This window comes from Mastigoproctus giganteus, chromosome 1 (genome assembly GCF_048544385.1).
Source record: "Mastigoproctus giganteus isolate SK-2022 chromosome 1, ASM4854438v1, whole genome shotgun sequence".
Taxonomy (NCBI): Eukaryota; Metazoa; Arthropoda; class Arachnida; order Uropygi; family Thelyphonidae; genus Mastigoproctus; species Mastigoproctus giganteus.
Window position 1 is genome coordinate 34,546,376 of NC_143575.1, and position 26,923 is coordinate 34,573,298.

Below are 26,923 nucleotides of genomic sequence, written 5' to 3' on the forward strand. Positions count from 1 at the left end.
AGTATTACTTATTGGTAATGCAATACTGAGGCAACTCATTATACCTTCACATTATGAGAAATCAGCATGAAGTATTAAAATTCTTAATTGAATGAGCTTTTTCATATTCTGTCTATTGAACTTTTCTGTTAAAAAAAGCATGTGTAAATACTATCATCTGTATAGTTGATTCAGAGAGAGAGACACACAAGGTCAAAAATCTTACGTATCTCTCTCTCTCTCTCTCTCTCTCTCTCTCTCTCTCTCTCTCTCTCTCTCTCTCTCACACACACACACACGCACACGCACACACGCACACACACACACACACACACACACACACACACACACACACACACACACACACGCGGTCTAAATCTTACTTATCAATCTTACTTATATATTAGTTATATCTGCAGAAATTGGGTAGACTTAATATAGTTAGGGAAGGATTTTATGTGGTGGTTTTCCATTAAGATTATTATGATTAATACCACTCATATACCACTAATTGCTTAAATCACTATACAATTTAAGATGATGTTTCGGCCATCTTATTGATACCTGTCGTCAGACCATGCTGTTGGGGGACAGAGAAATATGAGGGGTTATAAATTTGAATATTACAATAACAATTACCAATATTACAATTACAGTTACATATATTCAATTCCAATAAGTTAATTAATTGTGGATAATAAGTCTAAAGTATCAAAATTGAATTAAAATAATAATAGTAAACAGATATTAAATTAAATAAAACCAAATACATAAAAGACTACATTCATACCTGCTATCAGACTCTTCTTGCTGATGCTCCCAGAAACCTGAATTGCATACAGGCAAAGGATGCTGACAGCAGTTAATTTATAGGTGAGGGATTAAGATCATTAGCCACTGGAATGTAGCCAAGTTTTCTACCCTGGATTCAGTGGTTCTGGTGTAGTGGTTACCTTTTGCTCTGATACTCCAAACATCAGGGTTGGTGTGCAGGGTGGTTCTGGTGGTCTGGAAGGTGTTGTATGTTGGCCACTCCTCTGCATATCTGGACTATTTTCTTTTCTTGGTTTTTCATTTCTTCTTCAATTTTCTTATCAAAAGGGTCGAAATAGTGCGAGTTGAATTCAACTCCCTGTTTTCTGTTGATTGCTGAGGCTCTGTACATTTTTATGAAGAAATCTTCTTTAAATTTCCTCCTATTGTATTGGTTGTCATTAGAAAGGATTCTGGTGCTATTGAAATTCCAAGTGTCACCACATTTCAATAGCATCAGAATTATACCTGCTGTCAAGAGTCTGACAGCAGGTATAATTCATAAAGACTGCGTTCAGGCATATGAACGTAGTCGTTATGTATTTGGTTTTACTTAATTTAATATCTGTTTTCTATTATAATAGTAATTCAATCTTAATACTTTAGACTTATTATCCACAATTAATTAACTTATTGGAATTGTATATATGTAATTGTAATATTAATTGTAATATTGGTAATTGTTATTGTAATATTCAAATTTGTAACCATTTATATTTCTCTGTCCTCCCCAACAGCATGGTCTGATGATGGTATCAGTAAGATGCCTGGAATGTCACCTTACATTGTATAGTGATTTAGGCAATTAGTTTAATAAACTATATTGTTAATTATAGTAATAATCTTATTGGTAGGCTTAACTTTTTTTAGTCCACAAATAATATAATTGTGAGTTACAAAAATAAGGATGAATTTTTTTTTTTTTTTATCAAAAGAGTCTTTTTAAACTTAAAATGATGATTTAAAATATAGCTTAAAATTTTAACTTACTCGTAATTATTAATTTTTGCTTTTCATTTCAGAATGTACTTACGGACCAATTACCGAAACAGTTTAGGCATGACCGTCGCCTTACTGGATCTATTATTATTGATGAGCCTCTTCAGGAGGTAATAATTTGTTGATAATATTATTATTAGTAATAGTAGCCAAAGAACTTAACATAGTAAAATCTCAATCCAATGGGCTATGTGCGAGTCTGTACTATTTATACCCAGTTGAGGAAACTCCAGGGAGAGACTCTTCAGTGGCATTAACAAACGTTGATTATCCATTAACTCAAAAGATATGCGTGTGGTTGCTGATATTATTAGAATGTTACGAAAAACTTCTACTGTAAAAAAAAAAAAAAAAAAAAAAACATTAATGAACATGTTGTAATACTGTATTTTATTGCACTTACAGTTTTATGAAGTAGAAGATCTTGAAATTATGTCGTGTCATATAGTGGAAACCCTGACCAAAGCTTATTTGGATTCTGAAGAGCTCTAAGTACCCTCACTAGAGGTTCAAATGACACCCTACTGTAGTCTGACATGCTCTGAAACCTGATGGATAGTGATGGTAAGGAAAATCTGCCTTCCTGGCCCTCTCTACTGATGTGAATTTTGTAAGTGGTGTAGGTTTAAAGAAGCTACCACGCTTTAGCCCTGGTGGTGTTCTGATGTTGCCTGCTGCTTCTGAATAACTGTGTGTCTCAGAGTCCATCGGTAATGGTAATAAAGTTACATTTCAGTCTGAAGACAAACTAATGAAGTTATGACCATATCCAAGAACTCTCTGACTTTTTGATAGTTAGGACTTGAAGATGGCACTGTAATGGAAAAAACTTGATGCCACACTCACAATAAAATTTTACTATGAATTACAGCTTGTTTGCATTTCTTTATAACATCAGGAGTTGTAAACATGTACAGTATTTCAGTAATAAGTTACCTTAGTGGTCATCAAAGATAACAAAAATGCTTCACACAGTATTTTGATTTTCCCGTCTACATGCCTTTCAACCATCAGAACACTAATGCTCTTCATTAATACCATGATAACTGCAAATAGCCTAGCCATTATGTATGTATTACTTTTCATGCAAATAGAGAAAGAATTATTTTGTGGACTTACTATTAATCATATGTTGTTGTGTGACCACAGTTTTTTTCCACTAGCATAATTGTAGCACTAGTGAAAAATTAAGCAATAGTTTGTATTAGTAGTAGTAGTATTGGGATGTTATGCAAGAAAGCAAGTGTATGAGCTTATGCAGCATCAGCCAAAAAAAATCACACCATTCCCTCCAAATGTCTGTCCAGTTCCTCCTTAAATTTATTTAACCTATCAAATTCCACGACGACAGATGGAAGTTTGTTCCAGCAATTAACCACCCGCTGGCTAAAGGCAAATTTCCGCACATCTATTCTACCTCTGTCTTTTCTTAATTTGAATTTATGCCCCCTTAGGTTCGTAATCTGAACAAGTGGAAGGATCCCATCAGAATTCAGCGTGCTCAATCCATTCAAGGCCTTACACACCTCAATCAGATCACCGCGCATGTGCCTAGTCTCCAGCCACTGCAATTTGCAGAATTTAAGCCTCTCTTGGTAATAGGATCCCTTCATTCCCCTCACCAATCTTGTTGTCCTTCTCTGTACACGCTCATGCAAATCTACATCCTTCCTAAAATGAGGCCTCCAGACCTGTATGCAGTACTCAAGGCCTGGCCTGACCACTGCCTTATACAGAGGGACAATCACCTCCTTTTCCCGGCTAGCAAAATTCCTATATATCATTGACAAAACTCCATGACCTGCCCTGGCAGCCTGTCTGCATTGCTCAGAAAACTTCATATCTGACTGCACAATTACTCCCAGGTCTTTTTCATTTTCTACCACCTTAAGTGTAGTACCACACAGTTGGTACGTTTCTCTGGGGTTATTTCTACCCATATGCAGTACTTTGCATTTGTCAAGGTTAAACTTCAGTTGCCACTTCTTAGCCCATCTGCCCAAATTATCTAGATCCTGTTGCAGTAGCACACTGCCATTACTGTCATTAACAACCCTGCCAACCTTTGTATCATCTGCAAACTTTGACACTAAGCCTGATATACCTTCATAAATATCGTTGATAAATATACAAAACAACAGAGGACCCAACACCAAACCCTGTGGGACTCCAGTAATAACATTAGTCCACAAAGAGCAGCACCCATTAATTACCACCCTCTGTCTTCTCCCACTTAACCATCCTTTTATCCCTTGTAGCAACTTACCCTTAATACCATTCTGCTCCAATTTGTACAATAGTCTTTCATGCGCAACAGTGTCAAACGCTTTCCTGAAATCCAAATATATGATATCAAAATTATTTTTTGCATCCAGTTCCTTTGTAACCACATCATAATATCCTATCAAATTTGTCAGACAAGACTTTCCCTTAACAAACCCATGCTGTGTCTGAATTATTGCTGCAGTCTTGTCTAGATGATCCTGCAATGCATCTTTAACCAGTGACTCCATTATTTTACCCGGAAGAGAAGTTAGACTAACTGGTCTGTAATTACTTGTGTCACCCTTTGATCCCCCTTTGTGAATTGGGGATGCAAATGCAACCCATCAACAAACACTTTCTCTTGCCATGAATAAATTACAAAAGCAAGAAGAAACTGAAGACATAAAAGTTTCAGGCATGAAACTTTTAATAGCATCCACGATTAATTCCTTGAATGCTTCCCGCTTAGAATTTACTGTTGGTAACATCGTCAGTTGATCCCACTGTACAGAATTTAAAAACTGTCTGAGACCACTGTACTCACCTTTACGGAAACAAAAACCCTTTCCTTTACCCGTGATGATAATTATATCTGTAAGTAAATCCCACATCAGTACACTGTGATCACTGCCACCTAGTGGTTCCTTTATCTGCAAATTCTTTGTGTGTGCGCGTGCGTGCGTGCGAGCGAGAGAGAGAGAGAGAGAGAGAAGAAATGGACAGGGAATGTTTAGTAGATGTACTGTGAAGCTTTTGGTGTGATCATTTTATTTTCTTTTATGAGTGATATTGTTTTCGAAAGAATGCAAAAGCTCCATGGAGAAATTCTGTAAAGGAGAACTATCACAGTGATAATGTTTAAACTCTGAATATTGATGTAAAATTGAAACTTAACTCCAAATATTGAAAGTTATGCAGCATGTACACTGAGAAATCATTTAAGCTTGAATAACAACATTAATTTGTTTTAATTTATAATGAAAGGAGCTCAGTGATTGTTTTGTGTGAAAAACATATGGTTTCTACGAGTTGCCGTGCAATTTAATGATTTAATATTCAGTATTCTTGTTATTTGTTAGGGATTTTTTCTGTTTGCAGAACATTGGAATTGACTTGGCTTAAAATGGACTATTGTGTTTATTTACTGATCAGAAGATAGGAACATTTAAAAGCAGTAGTTTGTATTTGTATTGTTGATGGAGTAAACTAAGAAAGTGGATCATTTTGTTTATTTTTTAAATTCTGACTATAAAACCTATTTACAAGTGAGTGGCAGTGATATATCTGGTGATGCAAAGAAAACCTGTTTTCATATGTTTACATTGAGAAATTATCCTTGCTATTTTACATATCTGTTAAAATTGTTGTGATGAACTGAGAGTTTGTCTACTTAATAGATTGCAAGTTAAATAAATACAATCATACCCCAGTTTGTTTAGAAGTTACATCAATTAATTAATATTATTTTTTTTATTTTCATTGTTTACATCAAAATTAGGTTGTTTGAAATCAATGCCTTTCTGATTGTCTTTTCTGTGACCAACATTCCTATACCAACTTTGCCAATGGCGCCTCCGTAGCCAGGTGGGAAGGAGCAGCAGTGAGTACCACACGCTTCTTGATTAGACCTGGGTTCGAGCCCGTCACCACCAAATACGGAGGATGCGGAAAGGTCAGGGAATGACCACCGCATATTCCCGAGCAATATGGCCTTAGTTGCTAATGCTCCTAAAAACCAAACAACAACAACAACAATTTAATGATTTTTTGCACTTAGAATTAGTGTGTGCTTATTGAAATTTTTAGGAGTGTCTAAAATTTAGTGATTTTGAGTAAAGCTAATGTCACCAGATTTGGCTATTTTTAAATTTATTCACAACGTGCATTTTGGAAATATGTCTTCAGTTTCTTCTGGCTTTTGTAATTTATTCATGGCATGAGAGAGTGTTTGTTGATGGGTTGCATTTGTGTATATTTGTATTCACATACTGCAGTGGTAATAATTTTTATTGTAGTTTTCAGGATAATGTTTACACTTGTGGAAACTTGGCTTGTGCGATAATTCACATATACATAAATTATTCCATAAGCCTTTAATGTACAATTGTGATGTACAGGTTTAGTGTTAATAGTGGAAAATGCTAAAAAAAAAACACCCATGTGATCTAATATTTCCTTAAATTTATTCAAACTACTCACTTCCACAACGTCAGATGAAAGTTTGTTCCAACAATCAGTTACACTCTGGAAAGCGAATTTTCATATATTTATCCTGCAACCATCCTTTTTCAATTTAAATTTTATGTTCCCTTATGTATTGCCCAAGAAATAGTAAGGATTCTATCAACATTTAGTTTACTCAATCCATTAAAAAAGCCTTAAACACCTCAATCAAGCCTCCTCACAGCTGCCTAGTTTTCATGCACTGCAGTTTGCAGAACTGAAGTCTTTCTTGCTAAGTGCACCCTTTTGTGTCTCTGACTAATCTTGTTGCTCTCCTCTGCACCTTTTTCCAGTGGATCCACATTCTTCCTAAAATGAGGCTTCCAGACCAGTATGCAGTACCCAAGTTTCAGTCTAACCATTGTCTTATATAGTGAGATAACTACTTCATCCCTGCTGGCAAAATTCTTGCACATTGACAGAATTCTATGAGCTGTCCTAGCAGTCTGTCTGCACTACTCAGAGAACTTCATGTTGGACTGTGTAGTTGCCCGAGTCTTTATTATTATTATTAATTACATCTTTAGGAGTATTTAATGTATAAGTATAATTCCTTAGTGATTTTACCTGCACTGATTTTAGTATAGAATGAAGGCATGATAGACACCATTTAAACCAATATATATTTATTGGTTAAAGGACATTGTTATTGGCAAAATGAATAATAATGACATGAACACTTCACTGTATAATAAGGCCGAATTTAATAAATTTGCAATTTTGATCCCTCCACGAGTCATGTACAGGGTATAAATAGTAGTGAGACTCAGGATTATATTGAATCAATAGTTACCATTAATATCAACAGTTTTATGTTGTATCATTTCTCAATAATAGCATTGGAACTACAGTTAAATTCGCATATTAAGTTGACATGGCATTCCATTCATTTTCAACTTTTGATATACTGCATTGAACAACTTTATTGAAATGCTATGACTGAAATAAGCAATTACCTTGTAGGCTCCCTGATGAGGTGTGGCATGATAATTCATCCTCCCGTCCCTCTGTGCATACCGTGCCACTCAGTGCTCAAAATCCTTCTGGAGGATATTTAAGTTCATGGAACCCATGGTGCATTTTGATCGTCTTTGCTTGCTTAACTCACTTTATTTCAGCTCAGTTATTTCTTTTATTCTCATTATATGCTTTTTATTGTTTTTAATTTTTAATTTTTTAATTTTAATTTCTTTTATTCTCATTATATGCTTTGTATTGTTTTTAATTTTGACTTGTACTCTGTATATAATTTGGTTTTATTCATTTTTGAGCTTTATTATAATGATAATAACACCGTAACATTAGATTCATTTGCTGAATTTACCAGTGTGTGTGTGTGTGTGTGTGTGTGTGTGTGTGTGTGTGTGTGTGAGATATAGGAACAGAATTTTAGAATTAAGAAATCTGTAACTAACAGCAGCATGTGTAGTTAGAATATAAATAAAAATTAAATTAAAAATAATATATTATTTTATTTTTTACATTTCAGGTTCTTTACTATGCATTTCGTGATTATATTCTTAGTTGGTATGGCCATTTGTCAACAGATGAAGAATTTGTATTTAACATGAAAGAGATGGTGCAAAAAGTGATAGTTACCTTTGCTAGCAGGTAGGTAAGAATTAATTATTTATGTCTTCAATCACAAAGGAAAGAACTCTGTAACTGCACTTCAGATAACTGAATTGCCAGTACTGAATTAATCCTTTTTTCTACTCCAGTTTGTAATAGGTCATAATGTAATGTATTGAATGAGCATAATTATGACCTTTCTTTCAAATTGGTAGAAAAGCAAACAAATAACAAACTCATATCACAAAGAACAAATGCCATTTTTCCCCACTGAAAAAATTTGTTTGAAGGCTAATTTTTTTTTTTTGGTTATAGGTGAGTTCAGTATTCAATATATCAGATATCAGTGGTTAGGCTATATTTGTATTGGGTAGATGTACATCATGTGCATTTTATATATATACAGTCGGACCTCTATATAACGAAATCGATCGTTCCCTTGAAAAAATTCGTTAAACAGAAATTTTGTTATAAAGAAATATGACCTTTTCAACAATGAAAAATACTGTAAATTCAGAAATATAGTAAAAGATGGGAAATAAATCGGAAATAAGTGGGAGTGAATAAATTTTCTAACATTTTAAAACAATTTTATTAATACATGCATATTAAGAGATGACTATTTCATGATGCACACAATGTATTAGTACCCTTTTAAGAATTATATCTTAAAATATTTGGTCATTTTTTGTTGTACACTGGATTCTACTGTACACCATTCATAAAAATGTTCACATTTGTTTAAAGGCTCAAATATATTTTCTATTACATTTTCTTTCCACTGAAGGCCTCAATGCAAAGTTTAAAATACTGCCAACATTTCTTGTTTGGAAGGTTTAATATTGCCCTCATTTTCATACACCTCATTGTCAATATTGTCACTAGTTTTTTAAATATGCTTCAAGGTGTTGGAGTCACTCAAATATTCAGCTACTATGACATCATTATCAACTCCTAAAAATTTGTCAAGAATAATTTCTCCACTGATCAAACCTCGCTTGGAACTCCTCCCAAGATTTCTTAATGTCTTGTAGTAGTTCATCGCTGTTAATTGGCATTTTAGCAAAACTTGCTTTTGGGAAACAATTCTTAATCGTTGTTTCTGTCATTTCTTGACTCCACACTTTTGCCAACTCTGTTATGCACATCGCAAATATATAACAGAATCTATAGGTTGGTTGGTTGGTTTCTATTCACAGTATAATTTTTTTCAGTATGCGCCTTCAGTAGCGCATTTTCAAATCATTGGCCCACTGGCTGCAGTTTAGATGAGATATTCAGAGAGAGGAAAACAAGCTTCACACTTGTAAGTTTGGAAATTATTGAGTGAAGGTGGGAAGGGCAGTTGTCGACAATCAACACAATTTTTGTTTTCTTTTGTCATCTTTCTATTGAAATTTAAAATCCACTGCTCAAAATTTGTCATCCAAGATTTTTGGTTGTAGTTGTAGTACAACTCTAACGACTTTACTCATTTGAAACATCGGGGTTGTTACTTTTGCCTATTACCAAAAGCTTCAGATTTTTATTACCAGCCATATTTGTACCAACCAAGACTGTAATTCTCTCTTACTATTTTTACCACCTACACATTTATCACCTTTAAAAGTCTTGTTCAGCAAACATATAAATAGCAGACCTGTTTCTTCAATTAAAAATTGCTTCATCTACATCTTCACAAAGGCATAATTTCGCATGCTCCCGACTGGGTCCCGTTTCCTCAAACAGTTTGCAAATCGAAAAACAGTTTTTCAGAATGGTTAACACACTACTGGCAGGAATACCAAATTTTAAAGCAATTTCTTTTCTTTTTTTTAATGCCCTGGTCTACACTATTAAGCATTTCCACCTTTTCACACTACACTCAAGGATTTCCTCTTAGACACTGTAAGATTACTTGCACAGCAGCTAAAACAAAACTGATTTAGGGTCCACTTATATCTACCATGTAAACAGACAAGTGAAATTTAGTGAAAGTGTCGACTCATTTCTTCGAAACAACATGAATTTCTGGGATAAAGGAAAATCACTCTCTCCTAATTCTGTAATAGGGTGCTTACAGCAGAACACAGGTTGACCAGAGCCAATGGCTGTGGATACATAGATAGCAGTTGACCAGCATGACTGGAAATTTTCTTCGTTATACAGAAACTATTTTCATGTAATGACCAAGCGGAAATCAAAAAAGTTTGCTACATAGAAAAATTTGCTATATGGAAGTTCATTAAAGAGAGAGGTCTGTGTGTGTGTGTGTGTGTGTGTGTGTGTGTATATATATATATATATATTTTTTTTTTTTACATACAAAAGCTGAATTTTTCTGGTATTCAGATCCATAAGTTGATGAAATTGAACCTACATCAAAAGAGAAATAACAATGGGTTTTTACAAATTTTTTATGATTTTTTGTGATTTTTACAAAACTTGATTTGATTTTTGAAATAATTTTATTCTACTATTGTTTAAAATAATTTTGAAATAATTTTATTCTACTATTAATGTTTAAAAAGATTTATGTACAAAATTTTAATTTTTATGAATTTTAAAAATTTAATGAGGACATTCACTCCTCCAGAACCCATCACATGTGAAAAATTTTTTTTTTCTCAGTACATAGACATGTTCAATGAACTCACTCCAGAAAAAGTTAATGATAACTCTAATTTCTGTTCCTTTACTGATTTTAATTCTTTCTGATGTTGGTAGTTTAATATTCTTGACTAGCTCAAAACTCAATTAATAGTTGTTTTTTTTTAGATTATATTGTTTTTTTTTTTTTTTTTTTTTTCTGGTTGCCCAACAATGTAAGTATAATATTAATGCGCTAATATGGGCATGAAATTGACTTCAAAATTTAAATTGTGCAAATTAAATTATTTCTTTGTAACCTGACAGGCAAATCTTGTATGGTGTTGAAACAAGGAGTACAATGTTTCAGCATGTTTTTTTTTTTTTTTTATTGGTGAAACAGGTAATTTTTATTTCTACTGTTTTTTATTTTTTTTTTATTTTCTGATTCTATCCAGATTTCTATTTTGTCAGTTTAAGTATAGGATAAAGAAATTTGCTGAATTCACTCACAATTTACAAGTTGTGCTAGTGAATTTTTTTTGATTTATGCTGTCAGGTTAAATTAAGATATTCCCAAGCAGTCCTGGGACTACCTCTAATAAAAAAAAAAAAAAAAAAAAAAATGCATCAGAGCAATTTTTGCCATCAGAAAAGCAGCTTGTTGATGCTGAGTTTACTAGTGTATATGTATATGTGTTGGGCATGTGTATTTCAGTTCAAATAAATAAAATTATTTTTATGAATTCTCTTTTTTTTTTTTTTTTTTTTTTTTTTTGCTATTATTTAAACATTATTCCTCAACAAACAAATATGGGAAATTTAAGGGCAGACAACTGACTTGACAGTTTGAACTTGGTGAAAGAGCAATAAGATTAAGGTAGAGGAACACCCAAGAGATATGTATACTGCCTATCATTAACACATCTAAGAGCTTATAAAGATGGAAAGAATGTATAAGTATTATATGATCATTCATTCATTGAATGATCCTTGCTTGACAGTTGTCATGCAAGGTGTGGCAGAAAGGTGCTGTTATGGCCACGTTTGATGAGTTTGAAAATAAACAGAAGTGGTATGTTGTAGTTCAAACTTCCCCTAACAGATGGTGGTGCAGGGATTGTCCAGTAGGCTGATAGGTTGCAAGTAACAACCAGTTTCATTTGTAGTGTTAATGTCCCATGTTACAATTTTGCAAGGAGCAACAAGTGAATATCAAATTTTGCTTTAAACTTGGAAAATCTGTTTATGGTGATGAAACATTAAGCCTGTTTATGGTGATGAAACATTTAAAAACTGTTTATGGTGATGAAACATTAAGCCAGTGTGCTTGAATGGTATAAGTGGTTCAAAGATGAATGTGAGGATGTTCATGATTACCCAAGAAGTGGGCATCCATCAACTTCTCAAAATGAGGACAGAGTTGCAAAAGTTCCAGAAATTGTGGGAAGAGATTGTCTTTAGACCCTCAGGATGATGGCTGACGGGTTGAATAAGAATGAGAATAAGAATAAGAATTTGTGCCACACAGCCTGAAGGATGAGCAGAAGCAACAAAGAGTGTCATCATGCAGTGGCTTCATCCAGACTTTTCAGACAATCCTAATTTCCTCAACTGTTTTCACTGGAGATGAGTGTTGGATGTTTCAGTACAACCCAGAGACGAATTGTCAAAGTATGCAGTGGAGTTCAAAATCATCACCAAGGCCCAAAAAGTTTTGTTTAGAGATGTCCATTATCAAGATGATGCTCATCATGTTTTATGACAAACGGTGTGATTCACAAGGAATTTGTACCTGAAGGAGAGAGAGTCAATGCTGCATTCTATATACAGGTGTTTCAAAGACTATTGAAGTACATTTCTCGGGTGAGCTGCAGTTTTGAGAGAAATGCAGCCCATTCTGCACTTGTTGTGAAGACGTCTCTGATTAACATTGATTGTGCAGATCAACCATTCACCCTACTCTTCCAATCTAGCACCATCATATTAACAACTTCATCCCATACGTGCCTCCAGGACAAGGCCCATATGCACTCCAATCTTATCACCAGCAAACTTCCTTTTTTCCATGGTGAAAACTGCCCTCAAAGGAAAGAGATTTCAGGATGTTGAGGAGATTAATAAAAATATAATTGCTGAACTGAACATGATCTCTTTGGATGCTGTCACTGGCTGACTAATTAAAAAGTTTCTAAAAGTTACTGAAAATAAGCTTTTAGAACAGCATAATAAGTACATTCAATCAGGTTGTGATTACTTTTGAATAAAAAGAAAACCATTTTCGAGCTCCTTCACTTTGTGTTCTTTTTATTGCACCCATCTGGGAATATTATTGCCACACCTTGTATGTACTCATGTGAGGCACTTGTCAGTTAGCTGCTTTCTTTAGTGAACTTATTAGTGAATAGTAGTGGCAATAGAGGCATGTGATGTAAGAAAAGAAAGTGTATGAGCTTATGTAGCATCAGCCAAAAAAAAAACAATTTCACACAACCATTCCTTCTAAAAGTTTGCCCACTTCCTCCTTGAATTTATTTAAGCTATCAACTTCCACAATGACAGATGGAAGTTTGTTCCAGCAATTAACCACCCACTGGCTAAAGGAAAATTTCCACACATCTATTCTACGACTGCCTTTCTTCAATTTGAATTTATGCCCCCTCAGGTTTGTAATCTGAACAAGTGGAAGAATCCCATCAGAATTCAGCGTGCTCAACCCATTCAAGGCCTTATACACATCAATCAGATCACCTCAAGGTGCCTATTCTCTAGCCACTGCAATTTGCAGAACTTAAGCCTTTCTTGGTAAGGGATCCCTTCATTCCCCTCACCAAGATTGCCCTTCTCTGTACATGCTCAAGCAACTCTACATCCTTACTAAAATGAGTCCTCCACACCTGTATGCAGTACTCAAGGTGTTGCTTGACCATTGCCTTATACAAAGGGATAATTACCCTGATAATTACCTTTTCCCTGCTAGCAAAATTCCTGTATATCGTTGACAATATCCCATGACCTGCTCTGGCAGCCTGTCTGCATTGCTCAGAAAACTTCATATCTGACTACACAATCACTCCCAGGTCTTTTTCATTTTCTACCACCCTAAGTGTAGTCCGACACAGTTGGTATGTTCCTATGGGGTTACTTCTACCCTTGTGCAGTACTTTGCATTTGTCAGTGTTAAACTTCAGTTGCCACTTCTCGGTCCATTTGCCTAAATTTTCTAGATCCTGTTGCAGTAGCACACTGCCATTGCTGTAATTAACAACCCTGCCAATCTTTGTATCATCTGCAAACTTTGACATTAAGCCTGATATACCTTCATCAATATCATTGATAAATATACAAAACAACAGTGGGCCCAACACTGAACCCTGTGGGACACCACTAATAATTATTAGTCCATGAAGAGCAGCGTCCATTGATTACCACTCTCTATCTTCTCTCACTCAACTTACCCTTAATACCATACTGCTCCAATTTGTACAGTATTCTAATGCAACAAAGTCAAAAGCTTTCTTGAAATCCAAGTATATGATATCAGAATTATTTTCCTAGTAAATGCTCCCCACGCTTCTTCCATATCTTTGGCACTTGTGCTAGGACGTCCATACCTTTTTTTGTGATCAATGTTTCCCATTCCATAAACTTTCAATACTGCTCACAAATGCTGGTATGAAATGGTGGTTGTTGTCTGTACTGTGATAATTTCTTTGAATTTGAATGTCAATTTCGTCTTGATGAACCATGGCACACATTGAGCCTTCTGTTGAGGAGATGCCATTTGCACTTTATTACTGTTGCATGATACAAGCCCCACTTATAATCATTTATAATATGATAAACTTTTTGAGTTGTTCTATTGATGGCTGCAAATTGTTTTTCTTTTTGTAATAAGTTTATAAAATTGTCCAGGTCTTTTTGGGGCACCCTGTACAATTAGTGTCACTTGTCATAATGAATATGATAATTTTGACCACAAACTATACAATCAGATAACCTCTAGATTTCTATTCATTGTGCCCCCCAACAGACCTAGTGATAAATTATTATGTATAAATTATATTGGGTGCCTCCGTAGCCAGGTGGGCAGTATTGGCCTGGCCACAATTTTAAATTCTGTAATTTCCGTATTGGCCTGGCCACAATTTTAAATTCTGTATCTTTAAAGAATCTATTAAGTACTATTGGATAGTACTACTATTAGTAATAACTAGAACATCGTCTAAAACTAGAACACTGTTCAACATATGGGACAGAAAGAAAGTATTTTTTGATATTACCATTGTTGGTTGGTGTAGTATTTTGTATCCTATTTAGCCTGTACCCTAATTCAGTTTATTGTCGCCAGGGGATAACCCCTGTTTAAGAACCTGCTAGTTAATATTTGTATTTCTGAACCCAAAGCAGATTCCGTCATTGAATATTTATAGGCATTTAGAAATTGATTAAAGATAATCAATCTTTTGTAGGTGAACGGATGATAGCTGTTATAATGTAGAAGCATACCGGTGTTTGTAGGTTTTTGATAGATGCTAAATTGGATTTTATTCGAGTCCCAAGTAAGCGTGAAATTTAGAAAGTTTAATGTTTGTTTGTTATTTGGTTTTCAGGAGCATTAGCAACTAAGGCCATATTGCTCCAGGGATATACGGTGGTCATTCCCCGACCTTTCCGCATCCTCCGTATTTGGTGGTTATGGGCCCAAACCCCGGTCTAATCAAGAAGCATGTGCTACGCACTGCTGCTCCTGGCCACCTGGCTACGGAGGCGCCAGAAAGTTTAATGACTTTGTATCCGTATCCTCCCTTTCCAATGCAAATTTCAGTCTAGAATGAATATTATTAAACGAATGTAAAATATCTTGGATAATGCTACTATCAGTAATAACTAGAACATCGTCTAAATACCTCCCATAGTATGTGATACGGTGTTGAAAAGGTGTGAAATGTATATGCTCAATCGTTGAGAGATAGATCTCTGACATTAAGCAGCTCAGGCTCAAACCCATTGGCAATCCAAAAATTTGTTTGTACACCTTGTCTCGAAAGGTGATTTAGTTGGCCTCAACTAACAGTTTAATTAAGTGAAAAATGTCCTTAATAGGTAGCTTTGTATAATTAATCGGTATGGAGTTTTTATTTAACACATCTCAAATAATATCTAATGTGTATTCAACGTTTACATTCATATATAACGAGGTAACATCTAGTGAGAATAAATTGTCATTGTCGCCAAGTCTACAGTCTTTAAGATTATTAAATAATGTATCATAGTTCTTAATCCCAAATTGTATTACCCGTCTAAAGGGTTTTATAATGCTTTATACATGTGTGGCTAAGGATGAAAATGCCGAGTTCCTGTAGGAAACAATAGGTCGAATAGGAAATCCAGTCTTGTGTAATTTTACCTGATCGAAAACTGCAGGAATATTGTATGTTCTGGCCTTCAATTCCTTTAACGGGCCATAGTAATCTAGTCGTTTTTTTGATACGTGGTTAACGTTTTATTGTATTGATTGACCAAATTGGTAAACTGTGCCAGGTCTACTTCAAGATAAGTGGAGGTATCTGAAACAACTGAATCTAACTTATTAATATAATCAGGTTTATCTAGTATTACCACTGTATCTCCTTTATCTGTCCTGTGTATAATAATGTCCTTATTTCTCCGAAGTTCTCATAAAGCTGAACTGTCACATGTATTCAGTTTAGGAAGTTGCCTTTCTTTTATGTGGCGCCTCCGTAGCCAGGTTGGAAGGAGCAGCAGTGCATAGCACACGCTTCTTGATTAGACCAGGGTTCGAGCCCGTCACCACCTAATACGGAGGATGCGGAAAGGTCAGGGAATGACCACCGCATATCCCCGGAGAAATATAGCCTTAGTTGCTAATGCTCCTAAAAACCAAATAACAACAACATTCTTTTATGTTATTCACTACTTGGTTAACTTGTTGAATAAATAAATCTTTTTGTGGAATATTACGAAGTCCAAATTCAATATCAATTACACATTGTTTTTTAGGTAGTTTTCACATACTATGGGAGGTATTTAGACGATGTTCTAGTTATTACTGATAGTAGTACTATCCAAGACATTTTACATTCGTTTAATAATATTCATTCTAGACTCAAATTTACATTGGAAAGGGAGGATACGGATACAAAATCATTAAACACTCTAAATTTTATGCTTACTCGCGACTCGAATAAAATCCAATTTAGCATCTATCGAAAACCTACGAACACCGGTATGCTTCTACATTATAATAGTTATCACTTGTTCACCTACAAAAGATCGATTATCTTTAATCAATTTCTAAATGCCTATAAATATTTAACGACGGAATCTGCTTTGGGCTCAGAAATACAAGTATTAACTAGCAGGTTCTTAAACAGGGGTTATCCCCTGGCCACAATAAACCGAATTAGGGTACAGGCTAAATAGGATACAAAATACTACACCAACCAACAATAGTAATATCAAAAAATACTTTATTTCTGTCCCATATGTTGAACAGTGACACAAACAGCTTAATAGGTTTTTTTAAAGATACCGAATTTAAAATTGTGGCCAGGCCAATACAGAAATTACACACTATACTGAACAATCGCTCGGTTCTTTCCGCGTTCACAACACAAATTAATGATCTGGACAACATTTCTTGCAGTGATTGCGACTCGTCTTACCAAGGTTCGACGCAATTTTCTCTGAATATTCGTGTAAATCAACATGAAGCCACAGTTCATGCTTCTCGTTCAGCAGTCTCAGAATTAGCCTTTCATGCCATTAACAAAAAACATACTTTTTTATTTAACCAGACCAAAATATTTAATGTTCAATGTAATTAAACGCGACTATTAATTGCAGAAACCGTAGAAATTAAATTACACAAGAAATCTGTTAATGTTTGGCGGCCATATTTGATCTCCGATGGACCTTTACATGCATGCACGAAGACAAATAATCACTATTTAAGTTTCAGATTCAACCCTATTCGGTAATTGTCATTCCTGTGATCACGACATACGGTCGAAAAGCATTGTCAGCTTCAGGAAGGAAAATCATTTTGAATATTTTCATTAGATTCTTTTTAATATTTAATTGTGTTAAATTGATTTTTAATTGTGTTAAATTGATTTAATTGTGTTAAATTGATTTGAATTGTGTTAAATTGGTTTTTAATTATTTATTTTTTACTCTAATGTAAGTTTTCGATTTTTTTCGTTTTAATTTCTGGAGAGTATCATACGGAAGTGTTCTACGTACTATATTGAGGTAAACTCCTCTTATTATTTTACAAATATTAATTTCAACGTAGAATGTATTGAGTATTACAGCTCTGATTCATACTATCTATTTCATAATGATGTATAATTTTCGCATTGTGCTGTGTGCGATATACATTAATTATTTTTTGTTATGAAATTTGGAACACAGTTCCAACACATTCTGGATGGAAGATGGATCTGCATTAAATTATATCATTTAGATTTCTGAAAGTTTGTAGGCTTGACTATGCCAGATAAAACTTTAATAATCTGAGAACTAAACATTTTGATTCTCAGATTATGAAAATTCTTTCGATGATAAGTAATGAAGTATTATTTTTTTTTACCTTTAATGCAGTATTGTAATACTTTATGCCTCAGGAATATTTTACTTAAAGAGTAGACTTATGTTTCATTTTATATTCACTTTGAGGTCTAAAGAAGTTGAATGGGTTCCGTATCTTACTACTAGACTAGTCGATGACTTTGCATCTCATTTGCGCCTCTTCAGACAAGCTCAGGCAAAATTGAAAGGTGCAAAAGAGAAAGGTAAGATTTATTTTTAAACTGTTACCCATAATGCCTTTAGAAGTTTTGGGTTCATGCATTATTTGCAAAAATGTGCAGTTTCATGACTTTTATCTTGTTTTAATTTGCCAGTTTAAGAAAGATTTTCCACCAGCTACGTGTTGTTAATTTTTGTAGCTTCATTGGTTACTAAACAATAAGGGTTTTGTTTTTCTACATTTATAAAAGATTTTTATAGATTTCGTGGGGCTGATTATCAAAGTGAAATTGTTGTATCATGTATTTCTTTGAAAAAAAATGTTTGGTTAATGTTTACAAGCAGGTACCCCTGCTGTGGATTTTTCCGAAGCCATGGTGTGATGCCACATGAAACTAATGCCAAGATTACTGGTAGTTTGCATTAGAGTGAATACCATCTTTCTACTGACTAAAGCCTCCAAGTTTACATTACAGTATAAGTAAAAACAGGATACCCTTTTCTAAAGATTCTGAAGATGCAAAGAAATTCAGAGATAGTGAATGATGTCTTGGCACTGGTTTAAAATCAGAAAATGAGTACCCCCCCCCCCAGGTTTTGGTTTTAAATCAGGAAACGAGTTTTTCCCCTCAATGCTGGTTTTAAATTGGGAAAATAGTTTGAAATTGTTTTCGGATTTAAAAACAGCTCCAAGGTGAGGGAACTCGTTTCCTGATTTTAAACCAAGGGGTGACTCATATTCTGATTTAAAATGAGCACTGGTGGAGAGGGGAACTTGTTTCCCAATTTTAAACCATGCCAAAACGGCATTCACTCTCTCTCTGCATTCCTTTGCATCTTCAGAATTTTTAGAAAAGGGTACCCCATGTATCCTTATATTCTAATGCAAACTAGCAGGCTTTAGTTGTTTTTTTTTTTTATGTAAATCCCAAACATGAGAGGCATTAGAACCTATAGTACTTAGTACCATGCTTGGGTTGGAGGTTGAGAAGATGAAAGAAGATATTTGCTGACGTTGGATTTGAACTTCTGTAGACTGTAATTTTCAGGAAATACGTAGGAAGGAAGGTTGTTCCAGAAAACGGCAGTTGAATGAATAAATGAGGAAGATGAAAAGTTGGTTCTGTGAGTTTGAAGTTGGACAGTAAATGGATGTTGGCTGGTGGCGGCACGTGTTTGGACTGCTTTGAAAGAGAGAGCAGGAATTATAGAAGCCAGTTCAGAAGAAGAGTTCCCATGGAAATATCGGTACAAGAGGCATGCAGCAGAAATAGTACATCTATGAGACAGTGAGTGGAGAGACTCTGTTAGAGATGAATCATTAATTAACCTAACTGCCCTCTTCTGAACGGAATGAAGAAGCCTGAGAGAGGTTTTGGGGGCATCGCCCCAGATGTGGGAACAATATTCCATGATAGGGTGGATTTGCTATTTGTAAAGAGTAAACAGCTGTTTGGAAGAAAAGTAACGCCGAGTGCGAAAGAGAAAACCAATTTTTTTAGATTCAGAGGAAACAATATTTGTTATGTGCTTGTGCCAAGAGAGATTAGAAGTCAGGGTAATCCCCAAAAGAGATATATCATTTTGCCTAGAAATCGAAGTGTCACCAAAAATAAGCATAGGAGCAGAAGAATCCTTTTTGCGAGATATAAGACAAGACTGAGTTTTAGAAGGATTGAAATCAACTAAGTTGTCTTTGCCCCCACTGGAGATCGGTATTTAAGGAATTGGTAGCAAGTTTTCGAGAAGTTGAAGCTGATTGAGCAGGACAAGGTTTCTCAAAATGGAAAGTGGAATGCAATGTGCTATCATCAGCAAAACTATGGATAGGATTTCTAGTCAATGGAAGAAGGTCATTAATATACAAGAGGAAAAGAGTGGGGGAAAGAACTGAACCTTGTGGGACACTGGCATTAGTGGAGAAGTTAGAAGACAGAGAGCCATCTACCATCACCCTCAGTGAGCGATCAGAGAGAAAACTGGATAACCAATTACAAAAAACAGTTGGCAAACCATAAAATGGAAGCTTGTTTAGAAGACCTTTATGCTAAAAAAGGATTGAAAGCCTTTGAGATGTCAAGAGCAACTGCTTGTTTCACCGAACTTTTCCATTGAATTAGTCCATAAATGGGTCACATAAGCCAGAATATCACCAGTGGATTGACACTGACGGAATCCATACTGGCAATCGTTGATTAGACGATAGGTTTCTAGGTAGTTTAAGAGTTGGTGGTTAATTGATTTCTCCATTACTTTAGAAAGAGTAGAAGTAATTGCAATGGGAGATAATTGGGTGGGAGGGATTTATCACCCTTTTTAGAAACTGGCTGGATATGAGCAAATTTCCAAGCAGAAGGAAAAACACCTTTGGAATAAGAAAGTGAAAAAAGGCAGCAAAGAACAGGTGTAAGTTCAGGAGCACAGATTTTGAGAACAAGTGGAGAAATACCATCGGGACCTGGAGCTTTCTTAGCATCAAGATTCGTCAAAATCCTTCTAACATCCTTTTGACGGAGACCACAGGGGGCATTGAATGGAGCATGTTGGAAATGATGGGAAGTGTTTTACCAAGATCTTTAATACATGAGTTGGAAGGAAAATGGGATGCTACCAGGTCAGCTTTATCCTTGGCTGAAGTGACAACAGAACTGTCTGGTTTGGACAGAGGTGGGAACAGAGATGGGCAAAAGTTGCGGCCAATAGCTTTGGCAAGAGACTAGAATGCTTGGCTACCATTAGGACAAGAAGCAAGTTTTCTACTCTTAGCCTGTTCAAACTCTAGTTTGGACTGATTAATAACTGCTTTACAATTGTTGTGAGCTTTGGTGTAGGCAGAAAATGAAACTGAAGAATTAGAAACAAGCCAATTACGATATGCAATGTTCTTCTCTTGAACAGCCTTAGTACATTTATTGGAAAACCAAGGTTTAGATAAAGGACGAGATTTTAAAGTGGAGTGTGGTATAAAGGATTCCATTCCTGCAAGAATAATTTCACTGACACGATCTGAGAAATTATTGACATCAGAAGTTTTGAAATAGTAATCCGACTATGGAAATGAAGAAAAGAAATCTCGCAGGTCATTCCATTTTGCGTTCTTGTAATACCAAACAATACGAGGTTGGGAATAGCCATGAGATAAAGGCTCCATTGGAGAAGAGACAATCATCAAGTTGTGATCTGAGGTGCTTAAATGACCTCTCACTTCGACCGTGTAGTTAGAAGGGTTGTTTGTGAGAAAAAGATCAAGCGTGTTGGCTGTATGGCTAGGATTGTCCGGTATAATTGTAGGTAAATGAACAATCTGTGCAAGGTCATTAGTAATTGCAAATGCCTCAGCATCTCGACCAGCTGGGTCAGTGTGACTAGAAAACAGAAGCCAGCTGGAGTTGTGAACATTAAAATCACCAAGGAAAATTACCTCACTGTTAGGAAAGTTAGACTGGAGAAAGTCAAGTTGCAAAGAGAGGAAGTCAAAGAGCTCCAAGTGATTAGTGGAGTTGGGAGAACAGTAGAGACAACAGATGAATTTGACACAATGAGGTAGAGAGGTTTTAAGCCAGAGAAGATCGAAAAGAGGAGATTCCAAATTGCCAAGTCTCTGACAGGGAATATCAGAATGGACATATGCACAATACCACCTTTGAGGCTTAAAGAATCAAACAGCGAATAATTCGGGCAACTGAAACGAGCAGTATTTGAATCAACCAATAACAGAGTTTCTGCTAGAAAAAGTACATGGGGTTGGGCGGACTGCAAGTGGAAATGGACGTCGTTGAGATTAAAATTGAGACCAAGTATATTTGTGAAATGAATTAGGATGTGTTTGGGACGTTTAGAATGTTTTGCCGATAAGCCTACTCTATTATTTTGACAATTCATGGTGTATTCAATAGTAAGAAAAAGGGGGGTGGGACATGCTTTATGAAGTAATGAAATTTTTGGATATGGCATACACATGGTAAGAATATACCCAGATCCTTGACATAACGTGGCCTCGACAATGCCCCCCGCATACACACTACTCGGTCTCCCTCCAGTCACTGTCTGGCAGAGTAGAGGTAGCAAGACTATACAGTAGCTGATCCGGAAGCCTCCTAGAGAGTTACCAATAGGTTCGGTCCGATGTACTAACTAGCAGGCTGGCCTGCAAACGCCATTTTAGAGCTGTACCCTCGAAATGTAAGGAAGATTGGATCTCACCACGACGTTCATCATAACCAGGAAAGTGTTTTTGCTTCCATAAAGGTGAGTACAGTGGGATCAACTGACGATGTTACCAACTGTAAATTCTACGTGGGAAGCATTCAAGGAATTAATCGTGGAAGCTACTAAAAGTTTCATACCTATTAAGAAATATTGTTCAAGGTTTAGGCCTAAATGGTAATCAAATGAACTAATGAGACTCGTGTCAGAGAAGAAAAATGCATGGGATGCATATAAATTATCAAGCGGCTCAGAAGCTTATGGCAGATATAAGCTAGTCTGTAATCAGGTCACAAAGGAGGTTAGACAGGCGAAGGCAGATTACGAGAAATCTTTGGCAAAGGATGCTAAGAAAAACAGCAAGGATTTTTTTACTTATATTAACTTTAAAAGGAAGGGAATGAATCTGATTGGTCCACTTGATATTGATGGTTCAACTGTTGATGATCCTGCTCAGATAGCAAACAAACAATGAGTATTTTGCATCTACATTCACACATGAGGAGTTATTAAGGTTTGAAAATGGCAGAAAGTTATCAAATTGTAGCAGGGTGCTTAATGATTTTGTAAGAACTGAGAGCAAAGTGGAGGAGAAATTGTTGAAGTTAAACATAAGAAAGGCACCTGGGGTGGATGGGATCTATCCAGTTATTTTAAAGGAGGCGGCAAAGCAACTAAGCAAACCCTTAACCATAATTATGAGAGCATCCTTGGACTCAGGGGAGGTTCCCACGGACTGGAGATGTGCAAATGTGTCCCCAATTCACAAAGGTGGATCGAAGGGTGACACGAGTAATTACAGACCAGTTAGTTTAACTTCTGTTCCGGGTAAAATAATGGAGTCACTGGTTAAAGATGCATTGCAGGATCATCTAGACAAGACTGCAGCAATAATTCAAACACAGCATGGGTTTGTTAAGGGAAAGTCTTGTCTGACAAATTTGATTGGTTATTATGATGTGGTCACAAAGGAACTGGATGCAAAAAATAATTTTGATATCATATACTTGGATTTCAGGAAAGCTTTTGACACTGTTGCGCATGGAAGACTACTGTACAAATTGGAGCAGAATGGTATTAAGGGTAAGTTGCTACAATGGATAAAAGGATGGTTAAGTGGGAGAAGACAGAGGGTGGTAATCAATGGGTGCTGCTCTTCGTGGACTAATGTTATTAGTGTAGTCCCACAGGGTTCGGTGTTGGGTCCATTGTTGTTTTGTATATTTATCAATGATATTAATGAAGGTATATCAGGCTTAGTGTCAAAGTTTGCAGATGATACAAAGGTTGGCAGGGTTGTTAATGACAGTAATGGCAGTGTGCTACTGCAACAGGATCTAGATAATTTGGGCAGATGGGCTAAGAAGTGGCAACTGAAGTTTAACCTTGACAAATGCAAAGTACTACATATGGGTAGAAGTAACCCCAGAGAAACGTACCAACTGTGTGGTACTACACTTAAGGTGGTAGAAAATGAAAAAGACCTGGGAGTAATTGTGCAGTCAGATATGAAGTTTTCTGAGCAATGCAGACAGGCTGCCAGGGCATATCATGGGGTTTTGTCAATGATATATAGGAATTTTTCTAGCAGGGAAAAGGAGGTGATTGTCCCTCTGTATAAGGCAATGGTCAGGCCACGCCTTGTGTACTGAGTACAGGTCTGGAGACCTCATTTTAGGAAGGATGTAGATTTGCTTGAGCATGTACAGAGAAGGGCAACAAGATTGATGACGGGAATGAAGGGATCCTCTTACCAAGAGAAGCTTAAGTTCTGCAAATTGCAGTGGCTAGAGACTAGGCACATGTGTGGTGATCTGATTGAGGTGTATAAGGCCTTGAATGGGTTGAGCACGCTGAATTCTGATGGGATCCTTCCACTTGTTGAGATTACGAATCTAAGGGGCCATAAATTCAAATTAAGAAAAGACAGATGTAGAATAGATGTGCAGAAATTTGCCTTTAGCCAGCGGGTGGTTAATTGCTGGAACAAACTTCCATCTGTCGTGGAATTTGATAGGTTAAATAAATTTAAGGAGGAACTGGACCGGCATTTGGAGGGAATGGTGTGATTTTTTTTTTTTTTTTTTTGGGCTGATGCTGCATAAGCTCATACACTTGCTTTCTTGCATCACATGCCACTACTACTACTACCACCTCAAAAGTCATCAATCATACTGCATAATGGAAGAGATGGTGAAGGTTGACCAGAACTTAGATCTGGTGACTAAACATGGGTTCCACCACTTCAAGCCTCCAATAAGCAAAGTAGTGGTATTGTACTGGTTGATGAGAGTAATCTACTGCCTAGTACTGCGTGGTAACACAGAGGGGCGGCATTCCTCCATGTGGTGTGGGTGCCACACGTTGACCCCTGCTTACTTTGGTTCACACTTATGTGGTCACCCACGGTGTGCTTGTGCATGGAGTTTATACCCTGGGTTACTAATAGTCCCACCATTGTGAAGGTGCAAGCAAAGGATTTGTTGGCTGTCACAGATCGTCCGGACTTCGCCAGATCGGGTCCACTTGACTTGAGTGTCACTTGAATATCAGTTCCATCAGCATTTTAAACTCCCAGGTAACAAGTACAGCTTGTCTGGCCTATCTGAGGGAATGTCTGTGACAACCTCAAGGACAGATGGCATTCACTCTAACACAAACCACTGGTGATTAGGCAAGGTGTAGTCTAGATAGTTGGTGGAAAGACGGCATTCACTGTAACACAAACCATTGGTGATTAGGCAGGGTGCAGTCTAGGTAGGTCTCTTGGCATAAGTATCATGTGATATCATGTGATCAGTTAGGAGGATTGTTAAACACATCACGCCTTCAGAAAAATCAACAGCAGGGGTACCAGTTGTAAACATTAACCAAATTTTTTTTTACCTTTTTTTCAAATATGGCTCAACAGAGAAAACAATTTCTGAACATAAAGCTTTGTGTAATTAAAATGTCTTAATTGGTACATTGTCATTTATATGTATATTTTCATCAAGTTTCTCTAACTAAGATCAAGCAGTAATTTCCCCGCATATTAAGATTCCACGTGTCCTGATATCAGTTTACTCATTGCTAAAATGTCTTGACGGAACTTCTCTCCATGCTCATCACTCACACCTCCCAGATTTTCTGGAATTGGAAAATATATTTTAAGGAACTCGATCACCAACTCTGAATAATTTGTTAATTTTGAGTCAATACTACATAATTGATCAAAAGTGCACAGCACTTGTGGAGCCAGAGTTTTCTGCAGGTCACCAACCTTGTGGCCAGGGTGCAAGGGGTATGCACTTTTAATGGTGCTGTAGATATTCTTCTCTGAGTTTTTTGTTGTGGATAGTCCACATATGTCGCAGAGGTCATCAAGATTATTCAAATGCTTCCTTTGCTTCTGCTTGAACATTTTGGCAATGCAATGCTGAAGTAGGTGCAGAGGAGGCAAACAATATGTGGTAGGTGCATGGATGAACTGTGCACATGCTTGCCCTGCAATTGTTTTCTTTTGCTGGGGAGAAAGAAGTGAGAGGCAGACTGACAAGGTTGAATATATTGGCCGTACCCAATGTTGTTGCCATCTATGAACACATACAGACATTACTGTTTTAAAGCAGCAGAGATAAGGAGGTGATTATCCTGTTGTATAAGGCAGTGGTTAGGCCACATCTTGAGTACCGCATAGAGATCTGGAAGCCTCATTTTAGGATGTGGATCTGTTGTAAGAGCAACAAGATTAATGAACAGAACAAAAGGGTGCTCTTACCAAGAAAGGCTTCAGTTCTGCAAATTGCAGCATTCAGGAACTAGTCACCTGCAAGGAGATCTGATTAGGTGTTTAAAGCTTTGAGTGGAATTGAGTAACCTCAATGCTGATGGCATCCTTCCCTCTTGCTCAAGACTATACACACGATTCGGCATAAATTCATATTGAGGAAGAATGGTTGTAGGTAACGATGCTGATTGAGTGTTAGAACAAAGTTGCATTTATTGTTGTGTAAGTGGGCATTTGAATAAATTCAAGGAAGAATTAGACAAACAATTTGAGGGGATGGACAGGTGATATGGGAAGTGGTGTTTTTTTTTTTTAGCTGATGCTTTGTAAGCTTGCTTTCTTGCATCATTTATCACCACTAATACTAAAAGGTCTGAGTTAAGCGTTATTGAAGCACTGTTCCTCTTTTGCCTGACAGTCAGGCAAAAGAGGAACAGCGGTCATTTTGTATATTTCATTTGTGCTGACTTTATACCTGAAAGGAGACTTACCATTTTATTGGAAATTTTGTTTTATTCATTCTTTCAATTACTCTACTTTTTATATGGGAAGGCTATTTATTTCCTCAAAATTTGATATTATTTGTTAAATTTCAAGTCAACACTGTCTTGGTGGCACCTCCGTAGCCAGGTGGGCAGGAGCAGCAGTGCGTAGCACACGCTTCTTGATTAGACCTGGGTTTGAGCCCGTGACCACCAAATACGGAGTATGCGGAAAGGTCAGGAAATGACCACTGCATATCCCCAGAGCAAT

At 36.3% G+C, this 26,923-nt stretch overlaps 1 protein-coding gene across 4 annotated transcripts in view; it reads left to right on the top strand.

Annotated features, from left to right (window-relative positions):
* The window catches only part of LOC150090697 (sorting nexin-13-like), a 372,237-nt gene that overhangs the window by 61,877 nt on the left and 283,437 nt on the right, over nucleotides 1-26,923 (top strand). For 3 of the 4 annotated variants that reach the window (XM_090372320.1, XM_090372326.1, XM_090372330.1), the window contains exons 4-6: nucleotides 1,815-1,901; nucleotides 7,769-7,890; nucleotides 18,124-18,239. In XM_090372320.1, coding sequence (XP_090228446.1) covers nucleotides 1,815-1,901; nucleotides 7,769-7,890; nucleotides 18,124-18,239 — 325 coding nt within the window. Of the gene's footprint in view, nucleotides 1-1,814; nucleotides 1,902-2,274; nucleotides 2,356-7,768; nucleotides 7,891-18,123; nucleotides 18,240-26,923 lie in introns of those variants that run through there. The other variant, XM_090372335.1, reaches the window with a different exon arrangement.